General features: G+C 44.2%; 1 protein-coding gene across 1 annotated transcript in view; it reads right to left on the bottom strand.

Annotated features, from left to right (window-relative positions):
- Positions 1-1434: 1434 nt before the first annotated feature.
- LOC129325165 (SITS-binding protein-like) overlaps positions 1435-14355 on the bottom strand; it is a 60610-nt gene continuing 47689 nt past the window's right edge. Inside the window, exons 9-10 of the mRNA XM_054972736.1 lie at positions 9951-10130; positions 1435-1608 (exon numbers count right to left, since the gene is read on the bottom strand). Coding sequence (XP_054828711.1) covers positions 1435-1608; positions 9951-10130 — 354 coding nt within the window. The remainder of the gene's footprint in view (positions 1609-9950; positions 10131-14355) is intronic.

Raw genomic sequence — 14355 nt, forward strand, 5'->3', positions numbered from 1 at the left:
AGTGGCCTGAAAGAGGCCTGATCCAAGCAAAAAACGGGCCCATTTAGGGCCACTGCAGAGCACAGGAGCACTCCTGTGCTCCGCAGTGGCTCAAAACAGGCCCAATCCACGCCAAAATGGGCCCGAAACCAGCCCAATCTGGGCTGAAACAGGTGCGTTTTGGGCCGCTGTGGAGGGCAGGAGTGCTCCTGCACTCCACAGTGGCCCAAATCTGAGCCTGATCAGGGCCAAAACGGGCTGAATCCAGGTGGCTGCAGTGCACAAGAGCACGCAGTGCCGCAGGGAAGCACGCACGGAAGGTGCACTCCCCCCCACTGGCCAGGTAAGCAGGGGTGGGGGGCGGGGGATCCTCTGTCTCTGGCAGGGGTCTAGCATCCCTACTTCTTGCAGATGTTGTTTGCAGAGTAGAAATACAGGTGAGGGGCATGAAAATAATTGAGGTGGACCACCTTTCTATGAGGAAAGGCTAGAGTGTCTGGGACTTTTCCCTCTAGAAAAAACAGCTGGAGGACAAGATAGATCTTTATAAAATTATGCATGTGGTACAGAAAGTGGCTAGTTAGAGCTTTTCCTCCCTCTCTCTTAACACTAGAACTTGGGAGTACCCAATGAAGTTGTTGGGGGGAGGGATTCAGGATAGACAAAAGGAAATAATTCTAATACTAATTAAACTGGGGAACTCACTGGCAGTGGCCATAGTGATGGCCATGAGCATATATGGTTTTAAAAAGGTGTTAAGTAGATTCATAGAGGAGAGCTACTAGCCATGATGACTAAAAGGGAACCTCCATATACAGATGCAGCAAACATCTGACTACAAGTTCTAAGAAGCAGCATCAGGTGAAGGCATCAGCCTCTATGCCCTGTTTGGCCCTTCAGGTAGGATTGCCAATTCTGGCTTGGGAAACTCCTGGACATTTGGGGGCAAGCCTAAGCAGAGGAGAAAGCTAAATGAGGATGTGATGTCATAGAGTCCACCCTTCATACTTTTCATTGTCTCCAGAAGCACTCATCTCTGTACCCTGGGGACCAGTAGTATATCTAGGAGGAGAACTCCAAGCCTCTCCTGGAGGTTTGTAAGACTACTTCCACGGCAACTGTTTGGCCACTGTGTAAAACAGCAGCTGGACTCCGGGTTTGATCCAGCAGCCTGTATTATGTTCTGAAGTGGCAGCCAGAGTTTCAAGACACAAAGTGTTGGCGACACATAATCCAGAACAAGGATCCTGTAGGAGTTTACTATTTTTGCAAAATACTAATGGCAATAAAGATCTACATTTTAATATTTGCTTTAATATATAACATTGAATCAGTGCAATTGGCTGAAACGTCTTTTAAAGGGAAGAGAATATCCGGGTCAGCAAGGAAAGCTTATGTCAGCAATACTTTTCTGAATAGCAGGTAAACCTTCTGAGATCTTCGGCAGCCTGGAATCTAAGAAGTCCTAACAAAAACAGGGACATCCAAAAGACTGACAGAATAGTTCCGGATGAAGGTCCCTCCATCAAAGACCTGACCACTGCTGGTGTCCATCCACTTCTGACCTTCCCTTGGCAGAAAGATGTCTCTTTGATTTTGCCCTTGTTCTGTTATTGGGGCAACAAGTACCTGAATTTAAAAAAGGGGGGGGATTAAAAATACATGCTAAGATCACCTCAAGAGCTGAGCAAGTTTATGTAGCTGTGAAGTGAAGAACACTTGCCATCAGCACGCAGTTTATTGTACCAGTTTTAAAACTCTCAGAACAAAATTAAATAAAGAATATTTTTACACTTTAGTGTAGTTCCATAGTATGCTAATGGCAGTGGGATATTTTGAAATAAGGAACATATACGATATGTGGATTTGTGCTGTTCTGAATAAGGGCCATTCCTTTGTGAATATTCTATGACATCACAAAGCTCAGCCAGTCTTTGACCCTCAGAGTTGCCACAGCTTCCCAACCCATAGCTCCCATGGCCCTCTCCAACTTCTTTTCCACAATGTCTGTGAGATTTCAGCTAATTAAGAAATGATGACTGTTGGCTAGGCAGGTGACACCAAATTATAATCTAGCACACACTAACAAACTACAAAAAGCATAGCTATACAGGCAAACCAATCAGGTTTCTGATGAAAGGCCTTTCATCATTCAACCTATTTGAAACCTGGTATAAAAACAAATCTGTACATAGTTTAATTAAATGAATGTTCTCATAGATCTCAGAAGTAAAATCTAAGATTTTTCTATTCCCTATAAGTATATTCATCTCTGGCTGTTGTAAGATATAAAACTAATAACAATAAATCAATAAATGCTCTTCATGTTCACTTTTTCAGTTTGTGTGTGTGATTTAATCTTGAATATATCCAAAGCATCTGCCCTCTGAAATATCTTTCTTACTCTTCCAAAATAGCACCTGCATTAGATATAGATACTTAGGACTAGAGATGGGCACGAACAACAATACGAATTAAAAAAACCCACGAACAGCCCAATCTGCTGTTCACAAACAAGCTGTTTGTGAGGCCCCATTCTAAATGAACAGGTGGTTGTTGCAAGCCTCTTTCGTTGCTGTTCATTGCTGTTCATCAAGCCAGACAGTCTGGCACCTGCAATCAATTCCCTTGGCAATTCAGGCAGGGATTGTCTGAACTCTGTCTGAACTCCTGCTGTTGCCCTGGAAACCCCAATCTAAGCCCAATTTAGCTTGATAGGCAGATCTTCCTTCCAAGTGTGGACTGGAGCTCCAAATTTGTTACAAGAGGAAAAGATCATGCAGCACTCATAGAACAAATTTTCCAACTTCATTTTTAACTAATTGCATGAATGTAGAGGCTGAAAAGAGGGGCATTTGCAGGGGAGGCATTTTATCGTTCTAGCATTCATTGATTCTTCATGCAAAGTCCCTGTGTGCAGTAATTTTTTTGCTGTTTTCCTCCCTCGCTAGGCCTGAAGTTCTGCTATTTAAAAAAAAACCCTGATATTAAAAAAAAAAAATTAAAAAACCAGCACTAGGGTTGCCAAACTTCTGGTAAAGAGTCCAGTAGCACCTTTAAGACTAACCAACTTTATTGCAGCATAAACTTTCGAGAACCACAGCTCTCTTGAGTTCTCGAAAGTAATGCTACAATAAAGTTGGTTAGTCTTAAAGGTGCTACTGGACTCTTTAAGAAAGTCAGCAGGACCCAATGAGCCTGCAGCACTTGGGATCAGCTCCATCCATGAACAGGGACTCACAAACAACCACAAACATGGCCCTGTTCACGAACATGTTTGTGGTTGGGAGACAGCACAGAGATCAAAATCCAACTTTTACACAAATTGTAATGCAGTAACAACCAAGATAATTTACTGTGCATTCCTAAGGCCCTGTCTCATGCCTGCGGCTGCGCATCAATGTAAATGCAGCACCACTTGTCTGCTTCCTAATGATTTTTGTGGGAGAGCTGGGCTAGCCAGTCAAGCCTGGCAAGGCGCATTCAGGAGTGAATGCGACGTTGTTGCCCAGACAATGCCTCCACGCTCAACCAATTACAGGGTGGCAGCAGTTGACAGTGCTGTGAGTGGCAGGAGAAGGCACAGCCAGTTCCGGACTGCATTTTCCATCCCCAGCTGCCACACCGCCATCCCATAGGGAGAGACACTTACGATCAGGCTTGCCGCACCCCAACAGAGATGCCTGTCCTGAGAAGAGCCCTGCCCCAGGGGGTGGGACACTGGTGGTGTAGACGGGGTGCTTGCCCACCTGCACATCCAACTCTGTTCCCAAAAAGGGGCTGGCTGGCAGTGGAAACACCGCTTGCTTGCAACCCCCACCACACCCACAGCTGCTGCCCAAGGAAGATGCACCTCCTCCTTGAAAAGTGAGCCCAGAAAGGCAGCAAGACCCGATGAGCCTGCAGCACTTGGGATCAGCTCTCAGGTCCCGGAGAGGCAGGTGGGGGGCAGTTCTTCAATAAGTGACAGGAATGCCCATTGGAAACCATGTGAGAGGCCAGAAGGCCCATTGAAGGTGATAGGAGCAACAAACACCCACGCAGCAATGTCATTTTAACACATCACTAAGATGCAAAGAGAACGCATCACAAAGATGCAAGAAGAACACGGGTTGGACCTCAAGAGTCCTGTGGTGATGCCCCCCAGAGTGGACTAATGGCCTGCAGGACCAGAGAAACTGCTCCGGAGCCATCAACCATCCCACCCCCCATGCCTGATTTCCCAAGTCCATCCCTGACTCTGCTAACAGCAAAAAGGAGGGTGATCCAGCCTCCTGGAGAGGAGCCCCAGAGATCCCAAGATGTTGCTCCACATCCCCCACCTCCCAGCAGCAAAAACCCCCTTCCCCCTGCATGCAGCGGTCATCTGCCTGGCTTTCCAGATGCCAGCAGCTCTGTCTGTCAGAGAATGTGAGTCCTCAGTAGTGCCCCCCTGTCCTGCTAGACATACATGGGCCACACTACAATTCCCACCCCACTGCCTGAAGTTACATTGAGGGGAGGAAGGGGGCAGGGAAGCTGGACAGGGCTCTAAGGCACCACTGGACACCTGCTCCTTCTGGCAGCAGAGCCCACTCCATCCATCCCAGCCCTGAGCTAGGAATCATTCACCGGGATATGTGAAAAGACATCCCTATGGGGAGTTGAGGGGGCTACTGTCAGCTACAGGCAAGCAAACAAACAGGCAGTTTGTTGTTTTTCAACACATATTTTATTAAACTGGAAAATGTGAAGAGGTTGTCTGGACACGTGTCTTGCCAATGCCTCACCTTCAGAGGCTGGCGTTCGGGAGGGTTCAGGTGAGTGGGGCAGCTGGCACAAATCAGCAAGCTGGGTTAGCTGCTGCCCCAGCCCCTTCTTTTCTGTCAGTGCTCTCTTGACCCTTCCTGAGCCGGGGTTCCAGAGATAACCTGCAAGAGGACTTGGGTGGTTGTTGTAAGTCAGACATTCTGGACTCAGCTCTTCTTCCCTTGAGCAAATGCAAACTACTCCCTATTTTCCCTAAGCCCCCCAGTGCACTCATTGCCTACCACTGTGAGCACCCACTCTTTCACCTTGTGCTCTAAATCACTGCAGCAGGGGGCTGTCGGGCAGAGCCTTTGGCCACCTCCCTACTTACCTGGGTTCATGGGTGACACAGCTGGGGATTTAGGGTGTCTGGGAAGCTGATTGGGTGTGCAGAGGGGGGCTCGTCCACCACGGGGGCGCACATGGATTGGTTCCCGTGGTAGTTGCCACCTTATGCCCTGTTGGGTTGCGTGGGTGGAACTGGGCCACGAGGGGAGCCCAAGTTTTCCTGTTCAATGAGCGTCTATGGGCTATGCCTCCTTTTTTCATTACGTAACTTTCTGCCACTGCAGGGGGTGTTCCTGGGCCTGGTGCAGCTATGGAAGCTCACTAACTTGCAACCCACCCCCCACACCTCCTCTGGCACTGGTGTGGAAACTTGCACCGCACTTATGCCTCCATCCGGCTACCACATGTGCCCGCTGGCAGCGGCCCAGCAGTAGTAGTGTGCCTTGGGCAGCCGCCAGCAAAACGGGGGTTATGCCCACGTAAGTGCGAGTTACGCCCGTGTAAGCCTTAGTCCTCTCCCTGAGTGCTTTCCATCACCCCCCCCCTTAGGACTGGGCTGCCCATATAGCAAAGCAAAAATATGTACCCAAATAATTTTAATGAGAAACCTATTGTTTAAGTTACTATCATACATTTTAAAGGCCACAGCTATGTACTTGTAGTTCTTCAAGTGTTTACTGAGCCCTAAGAGAGTATCTTCTTAAGAGGAAGAGGAAAACAAGCTGCAGATCCTTTCATGCAGTAGTCATAGAATGAAATACATTAGATCATTGTGTCATTGCCTTGATCTGGCAGAAAGAATTAGTTTTTTTATATTAATTTTTAGTTCAACACATTGGAAAATACTTCAGAAGACTTAATTAGATATTGACGAAGAGAACTGTGATTCTCGAAAGCTTATGCTACAATAAAATTGGTTAGTCTTAAAGGTGCTACAGGACTCTTTTTGACTTTAGTTGAAATTTAACTGGAAGGGGAATTAAAATGTTAATTGCTCTTTAATCTCTTTCTAGTACCTTGCTAAATGCTAATTGATGATCACATTAATGTAGCATACAATTGCCTTATTAATCTAAATGAACGAGATTTGAAATAAATGCATCACTGATAAGAGGATTTCATAGAAATCAACCCTGCAAATAGCCACAAGCCATTTTCTGGCTCTGTTTCTGTTATTTTGCGGGGGGGGGGGGGGGCTGGGTTACCAGGTTCAGGAATTCTTCCTCATCATGTAAGGAATATGCACATGGGAAATATTTATCAGGGTAAAAGAGAAAGAAATTTGCGGGCAAAAAAAAATGTAACATCAAGGATCCAACAGAGAACAGCATCCACCTAGTTCCTAAAAAGCATTGGAATAGGGCACTGAGTCCCTTGTTTGAACTAGACTAAGAGACTTTGGACTTTTGGATGTATTATGAATATTATGAATGCACTGACAGACTTTGAACTTTTGGATGTATTATGAATATTATGAATGCACTGACAGACTTTGAACTTTTGGATGTATTATGAATACTAGGAATGCACTTGTTGTATATTTGCACATGTATTGAGGATGATATGATATGATATGTTGAATCTCATGCCTTAATATATAGATATATTTTTCCACTTCCTGGGTGGGTTTCCACTTTCTCTACAGCTGTCTATACCGGGATTTGCCTTGTTTCCTTACAATGTAGACTTTGTTGGCTTATATATTAGGATGTTTTGTCCTGATATGTATCATTTAATATTTACTTACACTGAATTGTTTGCTGTTTCATTTGGCATATCCCTAGTAAATTCTTATTGGCCCTCTTCCCTGGTTTGTGTATGTTTGTTTGCTTATATATCTATATGTTTTTATGGTATTTGTATATGCATTTTAAATGTTATTTTAATGTTTTAATTATCTGTTGTTTACCACCTAGGGGACCCTATTTGGGTGGAAAGGTAGCATAAAATGTTGACAGACAAACAGACAGACAGAGGTCTTCTGTTATTCTGTTGCCCATGCATCCAGAAATACATCACACACTGCTTGGGATTTTACTAGACTCAATAATTTGGTGTCATCTGCCTTGTTGCTCATCCCTGGCTCTAGACCATTTCTGAATATGATAAATAGCAGAGGTCCCCCAACACATATCATTGAGAACCTTCTTCATTACCAACTTTCTTCCTTTAATAACATATCAGTCCTTAACTGATAGGGTTTTACAGGAAACTTTTGAGGAAGGGAAGTGATACATCTTTTCAAAATTCCTATCTAAAATGTACATTAAACTATTTCTATTAGCATATTGTCTGACACTCTCAAAGTGTCTAGTTTGAAATTACTGGTGCAACAAAACAAAATGGTTCAAAAACCATTTGAAGATACTGTGCTGATTTTTCCTCAACAACATCAATTAATCTATGATTTAATAATTCTGGCTTTAACCATGCTTTCTGCAAATTTAAGCTATGATGGCAGGCCAGAAATTTTCCTTTACTTATTACATTTAATATTCACCCTTCCTCCAAGGAGCTCAGGTTAGCATAAATGGCTCTCCCTTCTCTCACTTTATCCTCATACTGACCCTGGTGTTTTCCATACAGAACAGGCATGTGTAGTTTCCCCACTGCTGCTCCTGCTGCAACAGCAACAGGGCTTGCAAATATCAGGTGTCCCTATAATTTCCCTGTCCCAGTCCCCCAGCACCGGCCATCTTCTCCCCACCAGGTCACTAGGGCTTTTTCAGTTTTTTATAATCAGCTCTTGAATATTGTTCTATTATTACAAGAATACAACCATATGTAGCAGGTTCTCTGAATTTCCAGCATTTATTTTTTTCCTTACTATTATCTTCTGATTAGAGATTTTCCCTGAGGGAACAAGCAGCATTACAATTGGGTTAAAATAGCACTTCTACAGGAAAATCCCATGGAGATTAAACCAATTTTGATTATCCAGAACTTGAGAGGGAATACCGGAACTATAAAAAGAGAGAGTCAAGTGGTTTTCCCTGAGAGAACCTGGCATTTTACTGAAATGTTTTAAATCAATATTCTTTGGGTGATAGTTTAACAGATACACTAAGTTGTCTTTTATATGCCACTTGTTATGCCAAGGTATCACTCTCCCCACAAAAGAAAAGATAGACAGTGAGACAGGATGAAGGGAAAGGTGTTGCCAGAAGGAGGGAAAGAGGAAATAGCATGGGGAGGGTGAAACAGGAGAAAGTGAGGTGTCCTTGCCAGTTCTTGCAGGTTTCTCTCCCTACAACTGGCCCTGGCAGCCAGCACTGCACAACTCAGCCATAGTTACTCCTTATAAAGGCTGTCAAGGAGAGGGAAAGAGGATGATATGATATGATAATACTGTTGAATCTCATGCCTTAATATATAGATATATTTTTCTGAAGAAAGGGGGGGGGGGCTGGTGGTTGGGAAAGATGCAGAAAAAGGGGAGAAGCTATGGATCTTTCAGGGAATAGAAAAGGGAAGTCAGCTGCTTTGGGTCATTGTGGACAAAGGCAGTTTATAAATTAAATAAATAAATATAGCTAAAGATGGGGGCAAATAAAAAGTTGGGTTTTTGGTGAATCGGAAGGAGAGAAGGAAGCAGGGACAGGGGAGAGGGTATGGGGGCTAGTAGAAGGAGGGAAAGAAGAAATACTATGGGGAAGAGATACAGAGGAAAGTGTTGTGGTCCCCTCTGCAACTGCACCAGGGGGTTCTGGCCTGGCAGTAGACACTGTACAACTCAGCTAGAGTTTTCCTGGAAAGAGGCTGTTTGCAGGTCCACCACTTGTAAATATATCTAATTCTCACATAGCCCCATCTGTAGATAATCTGGAACCTGGAACCATGAACACACAAAACAGAAGAGTTCCAGGTCTGTAGAAGAATCTGAAATCTTTAAAAAAAACATTTGGGGAGGGGTGTTTAAAACTTTCCAAAGAATGTACCTATAAGAAAGGGATGCCCTCTGAGATCTCCATTGTCATTGTGAAGGTTGCTAGGCAACCTCAACAATATTGCCAGCTTTCAAACTTTGATTTCTGTCAGTAAAAGACAGGGGGAGGGTGCAGAGCCCTTTCAAGAGCTATTTCCTCTGTCCAGTCCACCCTTGTTCTTCCTTCTCTTAACCTGAAAGGAGGATTCATCAGGGCCAGGACAAGCAGCAACCACCAAGCTTAGTTGCACAAATTGCATGGTAGAAAATTGCCCAGTGGTTGCTGTTGGTTCTGGCCCTGATGCATGGCGACTCATCAGCGGTGGTTACATCTTGATACCACACAACTTGCCTGGGTCCAATGGTAGCTTCAACACACCTTATGTGACTTGGCCAGGCCGGGCAGTGCCACCACACAAGTCATCTGAGCAATTTGCTACTTCATAACTTTTGAAACTCAACCAGACTTTTCCCAGGGAGAAGCTGCTGTGGAAAGGGAAGAAGGGAAAGCTGAAAGACAATATGCAGTAGTGGTAAGAGTGTCAGACTATGATCTGGGAGACCCAGGTTGAAAACCCACTCTGCCCTCAGTCTAATCTACTTCACATAGTAGAGGGCTGTGAGGATAAAATGGAGGAGAAGAAAATGATATAAACTGCTTTAAGTCCCTGTTTGAGAGAAAGGCATGGTATAGATAAAGTAAATAAATAAAAATCTGAAGACTTGTGGGGACAGATAAAATAAAGGTTGACTGGTGAGTGGGAAAGAGAGAAGAAGCCAAGTAAAGGGTGTGGGTATGGGGAAGAGAAAGAGGAAGTAGTGTGGGGAAGGGGGAAATGAAGTGACCCCGCAAGTCCTCGAGGGTTCCCCATTTGTTCATATATAAATCCAAATACCACTGAAAAATAATCAATCCCTGTGATGCCATCCCTTGAAATCAAAACCTTCTGAGGTAGAATTTATTTCTTACCTCATCTCCTATGAGAAATTCATCATCAATTGTAAAGCTGACTGACTCAGTGGGGCTGAGCCACCACACAGGTCGAAAAACTGGATATCCCGAAGAGAGCCATTCTTTGCTATACTTTATGATGAGAGGCACAACAAAATTCAGATGCTTGTTTATGTAGTGTCTGGTGAGATTTAGTACCTGAAAGAATGAAAGAAAGTGAAGACCATTATCTCAACAAATAGAAAAGGTAATAGAAAAACAGCTTGATTTATGCCCTCCCAAAGGGAGAAGAGAGATACCCCAATAATAAATCCTTATGCAGAGATTAACATACACACTAGGAAAGGTATGAAAACATAGGTACTGAGCAGGTTCAGAACAGCTAAGAAAATATGGACTGCAGGGTGTTGATTTCAGTCTGTTGAAATACATATAGCAGGTAAGGCCCTACTTGCAGGGTTACAATCTAATGTGCAATTAAGGAAAAGAAAAAGGGCAATTTTCAAAAGTTAGCTGTCAAATGTCTGGGGTTAAAAAGCTGTGGTGACAGTCATTGAAAAATCAGGAAGGGAAAGCCAAGATTGTAGAATCTGCCAAAAAAAGAATGAAAACTCTGATTCAAATATGACACACAGAGAGCCGTATTACTAAAGAAAAGGATGACATTCTTGATGCTGCATGTTGAGTGAAAAAGAAAGATGGAAAAGGTTGTTTTAGAAGGCAAAGGGTGGGTTCTGTTTTATTCATCTTAAGCTTGGTGGTGAAGGTGATTCATCTGAAAGGAAAATGTGGGAAGACAAAAAATATTCACACACACAAAAAAAGAAAAGGCCCCCTGAGAGATAAACATTGTCGACAATAGCAGGTATTAAAGGAGCAAATGGTATTACCTAGTGGCAACTATAAAAAGGGGCCTAAGAACCCTGAGGAAATGAGATGGCTTTTGATGCTGCTATACCTCAGTAGGTTTTTTGTGGAGTCTAATGGAGCTTTTCATTGAACTATTTGGATTAGATTATAGTTCAGAAAGAATCTGCTTTTTGAAGTAACAGAAAATAATAATCAAAGAAAAGTGGTGTTCCCAGAGTTCTACTGGGCAAATTCCTGAATGGGATGCTAGGAATACTGTTTCTGATGCTTTTCAGGAGATGCTGTAATTATAGAAGGTGTAACAAGTCTATCACATTTGTCCCGTTATCTTAAAAAGAAGGAAAGAATGTCAGTTCCTAAGAAAGGGAAGATCAAATTTGAGTGGGGATTTCCCTGCTTAAACTGACAACTAGAAGAGGAGAAAAGTCATTATCAGGTTGGGATAATGTTCATTAGAGGACTAGAGGTTTCAGCAAGGAACTGGGTAAAATTGCCTCTTCCTCTTTCTTCTGATTTCTGCCAATTCCCCTCCACAGTGCAACCACTTCTGCTGTGGTGCATTTTGTTCACGAGGGTTCCCAGAACAAGCAATAGGCTTCTGGAAGAAGGGCAGAAGAGAAAAGATCTGTTCCACAGCTACAGTTCAAGATCATTTTGGTGCTCCAGGCAGCGCAGTAGAAGCTTGCCGCTGGCTTGGCCAATAAGTCCAGGAGACAATGGCTGATTCCGCACTTGTTGAATAATGCACTTTCAATGCACTTTATCAATTGTTTGAGGTGGATTTTTTGTTCCGCACACACAAAAATCCGTTCCAAATGATCTATAAAGAGGATTGGAAGTGCATTATCCAATGTGTGCGGGATCACTCAATGATAGGTGTAAGCAATGGTCATTGCCTCCTTCTATACTGCAGTCATTGCCCTCAGGGGCTCACCTCAGATTCAAGCTGATGGCAGCAGCATGGCTCTGGGAAGCACATCCTCCTGTGCCACTGTTAACTGAGCAAAAGCCAAGCCTCAGGAGTGTTGTTGGTGGCCAGAAGCAAACTGAGACTTGGTAATGGCTCCCAACAGTATTACTTCAAGAGACTTCTTGCGTTGTTTGTGTGAAGAACCATTCCTGGTGCTCAATCAGCTTCTTCTGTGAGCTTGTCCATGAAATCCAACCATAAGAAGAGTTTAAATTTATTGGTTGTTTTGTTGGGTATACTATCCCTTTGAATCCAACAGTAGCTCTATTATAGTGGTTCTCAGACTTTTTGAAGCCTGATGCGTAGTAATTTTATACATAACCACATATACATATATATGCACAAAAGGGAGGAGGCCCTGTAAGAATCGTGGGGAGGGGGGAGATAGGAGAGGGCCAGGCCAGGCTTCCTGGTGCCCCCTCATGACTGTTGACACTGGTGGAGGGTAGGAGGCTGGTCATCCTGTGATTCTCACATTGAAGTGGTGCTTGCGTGCACATGTGCACATGTGCGTCAGAGTATGAGAGTCATTGACCCAGCAAAGGGGCAGGATGTCCAGACAACCTCTTGTATTGTTTCAATGGGAGAATGTCAGGGGGGGGGTTGCATGGAGCCACACCAGGCTCCCTGACACCCCCCCCACACACACACACACTACACTGTCACAGAGAGTGTGCTCCCGCACCATTCTGGAACAGAAGCAATGGGGGCAACTGGCCTGGCACTTTGCTGTGTCAGAGATCCTTGAGGGTAGCCACTCAGCTATAGGAGAATCGCTGGGCGGTGGGGCTCTCAGGCTTGCTGATGGACCTGCCTGGGCAGCACAAATATCTTCATTTCCTCATCTGTGATGACAGCAATGAATCCCTGGCTGCCTGTCCCCAGCTTCACCCCCTTGGTGGTGGCAGTGAGGATGGCTTCCCATAGGCCAAAGATTCCACCCTTGAAGCTGGAAAGAGATGGGTTTTGTGCACATAATCAGAAAACATTTTGTGTGTTTTAGACAGTTAACCACCCCCCATGTCATTTTTGGACGTTTTCATATTTCTCTGCAAACCTGGGGGGTAGAAACATCTGTTTTGTAGGCAAGTGGGGCAGATCAGCATATCTGATCTGGTCCTGCAGGGCGCAATCTTATCTCCCATGTTATTCAACCTCTATGTAAAACCTTTAGGAGAACTCATTCACAGCTATGGAGTTGGATGTCATCAATATGCAGATGACACCCAGCTCTATATCTCGCTATCCAGTTCCCTGCAGGATGCAGTAGAAATTTTAGATAGCTGCCTGACAGCTGTGCTGAAACAGCTGAAAAATAACAAATTAAAATTGAACCCAGACAAGACTGAAGCGATGCTTGTTGGGAAGTCAGAGATCTTGAAAAACATTGTATTCCCCATCTTCGATGGCATTTATTTGACCCTTGCAGACTCGGTTAAGAGCCTAGGGGTTATACTGGATCCAGCGCTACTACCAGAAAAACAAGTTAAGGCAGCTGCAAAAAATGCTTACTACAATCTCACTCTAGCCTGGAAAATGGCTTCTTATCTCGACACGGCTGACCTGGCCACCTGGATCCATGCTATGGTAACATCAAAACCTGACTATTGTAATGCATTATACATTGGTCTCCTATCTAAGTTAACTAGGAGGCTCCAATTGGTGCAAAATGCTGTGGCTCGACTATTATCAGGAGCGAGCAGGAGCTTGAACATCATTCCCATCATACAGTCACACCATTGGCTACCTATCAGTTACCATGCTCAGTTCAAGGTAATGGTTATTACATCTAAAGCCCTTCACAGCCTTAGTCCAATGTACCTACAGGAAGGCCTCTCTCCCTATGTCCCTCCACGGCAGCTTCGCTCATCTGAACAGGGTCTCTTGCAGGTGCCAGCCTGTGCATGGGCAAAATCAACAGCAGCCCATACACAGGCTTTCTCTGTGGTGGCCCCTACCCTATGGAATGGCTTACCTGAAGAGGTCAGGAGAGCCCCCACACTCCTGGCTTGCCACAAACAATGCAAAGCCGAATTATTCAAAAAGGCCCTTTTTCTTGGCTAAGAGGGTGGTATTGTAGGAAAGGGATCCCAGATGTTCCACGAATGAGTTAGAAACCATAGATTTCACCATTATGTTGCCTTACATATTATCTGTTGCTTTAAATATGTACTCCTATATCCTACCTGTGCATTATGTTGTTCAACGTAAGTCCTAGAATTGATTATGTTCTGTTTCAGCAATTCCTCAACCCCATACTGGATCCTTACTACTACTATATTCTTTTACCCCAGGACATTGTTTATGGACATGTTCTTGACACTGTATGAAAATGCCTGCCCTTATCTTTGCCACTAATTGTACTAATCTCACACTATGTAATCCGCCTTGAGTCTCAGTGAGAAAGGCGGAATGTAAATAAATAAATAAATCTAAGCATCTGCACGGGGGCCACTTGCAAATTAGATACATGACAAGTGGGGCACCCACAAAGACTTGCAGGGGACATCTAATTTTCCTTTCCCCCACCACATCCTCTTTCCCTTCCCTATACCCCCTAACCTGTCCTCCTTTTCCTGCTTC

The sequence above is a fragment of the Eublepharis macularius genome, chromosome 2, assembly GCF_028583425.1.
Source record: "Eublepharis macularius isolate TG4126 chromosome 2, MPM_Emac_v1.0, whole genome shotgun sequence".
Taxonomy (NCBI): domain Eukaryota; kingdom Metazoa; phylum Chordata; class Lepidosauria; order Squamata; family Eublepharidae; genus Eublepharis; species Eublepharis macularius.